General features: G+C 41.0%; 1 protein-coding gene and 1 non-coding gene across 3 annotated transcripts; both read left to right on the top strand.

Moving 5' to 3' along the window:
• The first annotated feature begins 648 nt into the window (after positions 1 to 648).
• Positions 649 to 721, top strand: trnar-ccu (transfer RNA arginine (anticodon CCU)). The gene has a single exon. It is a non-coding gene; the product is annotated as a tRNA-Arg (tRNA).
• Positions 722 to 2,723: 2,002 nt separating this feature from the next.
• On the top strand, positions 2,724 to 6,837 carry plbd1a (phospholipase B domain containing 1a). Of its 2 annotated transcripts, XM_029762721.1 has the most exons (12): positions 2,730 to 2,833; positions 2,943 to 2,950; positions 3,453 to 3,675; positions 3,758 to 3,841; positions 3,967 to 4,108; positions 4,211 to 4,351; positions 4,537 to 4,681; positions 4,905 to 5,105; positions 5,219 to 5,359; positions 5,476 to 5,661; positions 5,806 to 5,912; positions 5,990 to 6,837. In XM_029762721.1, exons 3-12 carry the CDS (start codon positions 3,455 to 3,457, stop codon positions 6,164 to 6,166), a joined length of 1,545 nt encoding a protein of 514 aa, XP_029618581.1. In that variant the 5' UTR covers positions 2,730 to 2,833; positions 2,943 to 2,950; positions 3,453 to 3,454; the 3' UTR covers positions 6,167 to 6,837. The 2 variants fall into 2 exon arrangements, with proteins under 2 accessions (XP_029618572.1, XP_029618581.1); XM_029762712.1 differs by having other exon boundaries at positions 2,724 to 2,950.
• Positions 6,838 to 7,102: the final 265 nt, after the last annotated feature.

The following is a 7,102-nucleotide window of genomic DNA, read 5'->3' as shown; positions in this document are numbered from 1 at the left end:
AGTACAGGTGCATCAAAGCTGGGACCGAGAGACTGAAAAACAGCTCCTATTTGAAGGCCAGCCGACTGTTAAACAGCCATCACTAGCACACTAGAGGCTGATGCCTATAGGCATAGACTAGAAATCACTGGCCACTAAGGAATGGAACACTAGTCACTTTAATAATGTTTACATGTCTGGTATTACTTATCTCATAATTACTGTATTCTATACTATTCTACAGTATCTTAGTCACTTAATAATGTCTGGCATTTCTCATCTCATATGTATATACTGTTTTCTATCCTTCTACGGTATCTTAGTCACTTAATAATGTTTACATATCTTGCATTACTCATCTTATATGTATGTACTATATTCTATACTGTTCTACTGTATCTTAGTCCATTCTGTTCTGACATCGCTCGGCCATCTATGTATATAGTCTTCATTCATTCCTACTTAGATTTGGGTGTATTGGATATATGTTATGTAATTTGTTAGATATTACTTGTTAGATATTACTGCACTGTTGGAGCTAGAAGCGCAAACATGTCGCTGCACCCGCAATAACATCTGCTTATCACGTGTATGTGAACAAAACCTTTTGATTTGATTCTATGTTCTGCAAATTTAAAATGACACCTCCCCGCCTGTTGGTTCGCGTGCGCCCCAGTGGCCTAATGGATAAGGCACTGGCCTCCTAAGCCAGGGATTGTGGGTTCGAGTCCCATCTGGGGTGGTCTATTTTTGTTTTTTTATGTATTTCACCTTTATTTAACCAGGTAGGCCAGTTGAGAACAACTGCGACCTGGCCAAGATTTACAACTGCGACCTGGCCAAGATAAAGCAAAGCAGTGCGACAAAAACAACAACAGAGCTACACATAAACAAACGTACAGTCAATAACACAATAATAAAGTTATGATTCGATCATTAATCGTATTCTGGATGATGTATTTGGTAACGTATGTACATATATTGTAATGACTTCGTAGAGTATACTTGTTTCACTTTGTAGGCTGATACAATGGGATCTTGCATCTGGTGAGAAATCCAAGACGGAGGGTAACCAATCGAGATAAATTCACGTGTGTGTCATGAACAACATTCCCGAGAGCAACAATAGTGGAATCGGCAGGTTCGTCTTTGAAATAAAAGTCCGTCATTGTAACGGATGCAAACGGATAAAAATACTGAAAACATGCCACAAATGGACTAGATAATGCTACACACAGTTGGAATGTTGTTATATAAATTCAACAAAACAATTATTTGTTCATTTGAAGAAGAAAAAAAAAATAGTGGATATATTTGAATTTAGAAATGCATTGAAGGCATAAATACAGTTTATCCACTGTACAGCCTGTCTTGTTTTGTACGCTTTGTACAAAATAATAAAACGTAGAACTACAGGATGTTTCTTAACATAACTTTATTAACTAGCTACAACTACATGTTCGCCTATCTCCAACCACGATCAACTGACGATGCCCTAACCGTCTGGGTGGTCTTAACCAATCACTGAACAGTAGGATACGGCGGTAAAATGCATCCAATTATAATTCAGTATGTATTCACATATGAATATTACACAGCCTAACCTATGGATTGTGCACCCAGACATGGGGTATCAGCCTACTGAGTGAAACTCACAGAACACAACTGTGAAGAGTTTACACACCAAAAATATACACAGTAGGCTGAATAGTGTGGTGAATTCCCACAGTCAAAGACTTGCAATAAGAGCTAAGACGCTAATATTTGTGTAAACTCAACAACAACAACAACAACAACAAATATATATATATATATATATTTGTTGTTTTTATTTAATCTTTATTTAACTATAGTTGTGTTCTGTGAGTGTCACTGAGTAGGCTGATACCCCATTTCATGGGTGCACAAGCCATAGGTTAGGCTGTACAGCAGTGGTGGAAAAGGTACCCAATTGTCATACTTGAGTAAAAGTACAGATACCTTAATAGAAAATGACTCAAGTGAAAGTCACCCAGTAAAATACTACTTGAGTAAAAGTCTAAAAGTATTTGGTTCTAAATATACTTAAGTATCAAAAGTAAAAGTATAATTAATTTGAAATTCCTTATATTATGCAAAGCAGACAGCACCATTTTCTTGTTTAAAAAATGTTCGGATAGCCAGGGGCACCTCCAACACTCAGACATAATTTATAAATTATGCATTTGTGTTTAGTGAGTCTGCCAGATCAGAGAAAGTACAGATGACCATGTGTTGTCTTCATAAGTGTGTGAATTAGAAAATATTCTGTCCTGCTAAGCATTCAAAATGTAACTAGTACTTTTGGGTGTCAGGGAAGATGTATGGAGTAAAAAGTACATTATTTTCTTTAGGAATGTAGTGAAGTAAAAGTTGTAAAAAATATGAATAGTGAAGTAAAGTACAGATACCCCAAAAACTACTTAAAGTAGTACTTTAAAGTATTTCTCCTTAAGTACTTTACACCACTGCTGTACAGTGCATATAAGTATGCCCCCAATGCAATTCTGAATTCAAATACATATGCAGTGCAATTTCAACTAACTTTTTTGTCAAATTAACGAATAATTGTCTTTTGTTGAATTTATATAACAACATTCCAAACTTGTTTGGCACTATCTAATCCAATTGTGGTATGATTCCACTATTTTGATCCGTTTGCATCTTTTATTTTGAAGGCAAATAACTGATTCCACTATTGTTGCTCATGCTAATGTTGCTCAAAACACGTTTGTGATAAATTCCCCACTGGCTCCACCAATAAGGAAACTATAAACTTGAACCAGACTTTCAGTTCCCTACTGTTTTTATTTTGTGAATAGTGTGATTTGTTCAGGTAACATTCATATCTGTAAATCACGCATTTAAGATCTGTATTTACTTCGAACAGAAATGAAGAGGCTGTGTCTTTTGTTTTTTTTCTATGTTGCTGCGTCTTTCGCCAGTGCTGATGGTAGGTGATACATTCATTGTAGCTGAAGTTATTTTGTGAACTGTATTTGGATACACACAGCGAATTCGCTAATCAAAACAGCAAATTAATGTGATGGGTCACAATTTGTTTACCGACATAGAAGAAAGAGATTACATGTGGGCTAAACGAAATAGGCTGACATCTCAGATAGTGAAACTTAACAGTGAAACGTACAGGGTTGTACTGAGGTCGAGACAATTGTTCCATTAAATGCAGAAAGGAATCCATTTAAATCAACGATAAACCCAGGACATTCCAAAGCTCACATCGTGTTTTTTTCTGATTAATTTCATATTTTTTTGTAACTTTTTGGCTATACTGCACAACTGGAGCTAGAAACATAAGCATTTTGCTGCACTTGCGATAACATCTGTAAATCTGTGTACACGACCAATACATTTTTATTTGATAATGCCAATAGAAAAAAATACTCTGTAATGTTTCTGTTGAAATTTGACATGTGTAATTGCCTGCTTTACAGAGATGAAAGCAGCCACAGTGTACTGGGATGCTACACATAAGACTGTACAACTGAAAGAAGGAGTGATAGAAAAAGAGGGGGATGCATATGGATACCTCAATGACACCCTCTCTCAAACGGGATGGAGTGTACTGGAGATCCGTGCAGGGTATGGGGAGACCCTTGAGCATGATGAGGTCACCTACTTCCTTGCGGGATACCTAGAGGGCTTCCTCACTGCACCGTAAGTGCCTTGGGCATTGTTGCATGTCAATTCAATTTCTGATCGACATTGTCATGTTTAATCTTATTTTGTTTTTCATCAGGCAAATGATTAGTCACTACGCCAACATGTATCCCCAGCTGATCAAGGACCCCAAAGTTTTAGGTCCAGTGGAGCGCTTCATGGTGTGAGTGTTTTTTTAAATTTGTATCCTCAGGGATGAAATCCAATAACCATAGTGAAAAGCCAGGTCAGATCCACATCCTGTCCTTTGAGGATTTTGAGATGTGCTCTGCTCTGTGGCTCTATCAGGAAGCAGGACTCGTGGACCAGGGAGCAGGTGAAACTGAACAGGAGCACTGATCCTCTGTGGCACCACACCGGCTTCATAGTTGCCCAGATGGACGGACTTCAGGCGGGGGTCGCACACTGGGCCAAGAAACAAGGGAAAGAGGTGCGCTGATATCTAGAAATGGATCAATAGATTCATGGATCTTTATTCAGTGGCACAATGTGATCTCTAACCTCTTTCTGACTGGTGTCTCCCCCACTTTAGCCTCTGTCCCTGTTTGCTGTCCAGTTCCTGAATGCGGTGGGAGATCTGCTGGACCTGATACCAGCCCTGGTCCCTGGCACTGAGCCTCCTCTCGGACATTTCAAATTACCCGGAATGGGCCACTGCTCTGCCCTCATTAAGGTTAGAGGTCATTCTGCTCTTGCTGTTGAGAGATTTATTCTGGACAGATCATTAGTGATATCAAGTAGTGTGGATCTGTTCTTGACTTACATCAGTCTTGTGTAGAACTCAATATGGTTTTCCCTCTATCCAGTACAATCAATGTTTCTATAGCACTCAAAACCAGTCTTTCTCTCCCCTTCTAGATGCTCCCTGGGTTTGAGAACCTGCTGTTTTCCCACTCTAGCTGGTATACATACGCTGCCACCATGCGCATCTACAAGCACTGGGACTTCCACCTCAGTGAGCCCCACACTGCCACGGGCAAGCTGTCCTTCAGCAGCTACCCAGGTAGGTACAGCAGCTTCCCAGGTAGGTACAGCACCGCATAATGGCCGCTGTGACAGTATAAACACTACTCGTGGCTGAAGAGATACTTCAATATTTTGGAAGCGCTAGATGTAGCCCCTCTACATTTTCATATAAATGTGTATATATTCATGAAAACTGTCAATGTTATTAACACGCTTCAGAATTCATCAGTACAGATACTGTGAGATCACCCTCTACACAGGCTTCCTGGTGTCTCTGGATGACTTCTACCTCCTGGGCAGTGGCCTGATGATGACCCAGACCACCAACAACGTCTTCAACACGTCCCTCTTCTCCCAGGTCACCCCCCACAGCCTGCTGGCCTGGCAGAGGGTGCGTCTGGCCCACACCCTGTCACACACTGGGGAGCAGTGGGCCAAGACCTTCTCCAGATACAACTCTGGTGAGGGAGGTGGATGACACATTAAATCTTGTCCTGGTTTATCCCTCTGATAATGGTCTACAGTACAGAATGCATTTTTTTCACACATTTCTTCACTCTCCCTCCCTCTCTAGGCACCTATAACAACCAGTACATGATAGTGGACATGAGAAAAGTGACCCTGGGCCATAGTATAGAGGATGGGGCTCTGACAGTGGTGGAGCAGATTCCTGGCCTGGTAGAGTTCTCTGACCAAACTCGGGCCCTGCGCAGGGGTGAGGAACACGGATATGGATATAGTACTGCCAATAGATGCACATCTTAATCATAAACTTAGCAGAGATAAAATCCCTGGAGGAGATAGTAATTGAGCAAGATCTTCCTTTCCCAGGTTACTGGCCCTCCTATAACGTGCCTTTCCACCCAAAGATCTACACCCTGAGTGGCTATGGGAAGATGTGGGAGGAGTACGGGGAGGACTTCTCCTATGACCTCTGCCCCCGGGCCAAGATATTTCGTCGGGACCAGGCTGAGGTTAAGGACCTAGACTCCCTCAAACACATCATGAGATACAACGGTGCGCCTACGTTCCTTGCCTTTACCTGTGGCCATTTATTTTTACTCTGGTTAGCTTTTTGTTAGTTCCTTTAGTTAATTTCCTCCCGACATTCTCTCAGCTCTCGCTTTGAGTAGCTGTTAACCGCGTTCCTTTCTCTTTCAGACTACAAAAATGACCCCTACTCCAAGGGTGACCCATGCAAGTCCATCTGTTGCCGTAATGACCTGAGGGAGAAAGACCCCAGCCCAGGAGGATGCTATGACACCAAGGCAGAACTTTTACTAGCGTTCATTCAGTTCGATCTCTAAATCTTTTAAGATCATGTAATGAACATCTCTCTCTGTAGGTGACTGATTTCCACATGGCGCAGGAGTTCAGAGCGGAGGCGGTGAACGGTCCCACGACGCAGGGTGACCTCCCTCCCTTCTCCTGGGAGGACTTCAATAGCACGGCTCACCAGGGTCTGCCAGACCACTACGACTTCCCCTTCATCAGCATGCAGCCTGCACTCTTCATGCCCTGAGAGAGGTGCCATGGGGGAGGAGGGAAAAGGTTGGAAGAGTTGCCTATGGGGTTAGGGTAATGGAGGAGGGAGGTTAATGCAGATAGACTTTAATACTATCACCTTTATTTACAGTCCAATATAGTAAATAAGCCTCGGGGAGAAATGCTGCAATAATGATCAAGCTTCAAGGAATTCTTATTTTTATCTGTGTTTTGTCAATAGCCTACCAACTTTTCTATTCATGCACTCAGTTGACCTATGTCTTGGACATTGACTAAGAGTTGCTGCTGTACTGCTGTCATTTAGACATATTTTGAAAGATGCTGAATCAATGTAGAAAATGATTGAAGCCTGGTTTGTTCGGTGCCAAATACTATTTTTTAAATTCAGGTCAATGACCTAAACCTAGATTAAAATACAGTACCCTTTGTATTATAATCAAATCCTGACCTTGAAACTAATTACAATCATGTTGTCATATGTTGAATTCACTATATGATAATATCAATGCAATTCTCAGGGCTCTTAATCTCATGTTTGTTGCATGGCCTGCTGCTACGGTGTGTGTTTCTATTTTTATACATGGAAGAATATCTTTGAACTTTGTACCTGTTTGATGTCTTGGAAAGCTGCACTTCAGAAATGTATTTTCTATGATCATTGTTAATAAATTTGAACAATGCCCATAACTTTCATATGTTTATTCACTTTTATGTGCACCCTCAGCTGAACACATCTTATCCAGTCAAATATGACTTTTTCTGGTTTAAGTTTGATCTCTCTCTCTCTCTCTCTCTCTCTCTCTCTCTCTCTCTCTTGGGACACATTGGTGATTCATCCTTTCCTACAAAAGGAAGAACTGAAACGTCTGTTGAGAGACTCCTCCCCTCCGTTGGCCTTTCTTTCACCTCGTCTCTCAAATGGTTTCACTGTATGTTATTCTCTGGCTCACAC

The sequence above is a fragment of the Salmo trutta genome, chromosome 1 (genome assembly GCF_901001165.1).
Source record: "Salmo trutta chromosome 1, fSalTru1.1, whole genome shotgun sequence".
Lineage (NCBI taxonomy): Eukaryota > Metazoa > Chordata > Actinopteri > Salmoniformes > Salmonidae > Salmo > Salmo trutta.
This window is presented reverse-complemented; position numbering and strand designations above follow the sequence as displayed.

Coding starts and splice junctions, on each gene's coding strand:
- plbd1a (XM_029762712.1), top strand. CDS start 2,890: ATGAAGAGGCTGTGTCTTTTGTTTTTTTTCTATGTTGCTGCGTCTTTC. Junction 2,951..3,452: donor GTCTTTCGCCAGTGCTGATG/GTAGGTGATACA, acceptor CCTGCTTTACAG/AGATGAAAGCAGCCACAGTG. Junction 4,352..4,536: donor ACTGCTCTGCCCTCATTAAG/GTTAGAGGTCAT, acceptor CTCCCCTTCTAG/ATGCTCCCTGGGTTTGAGAA.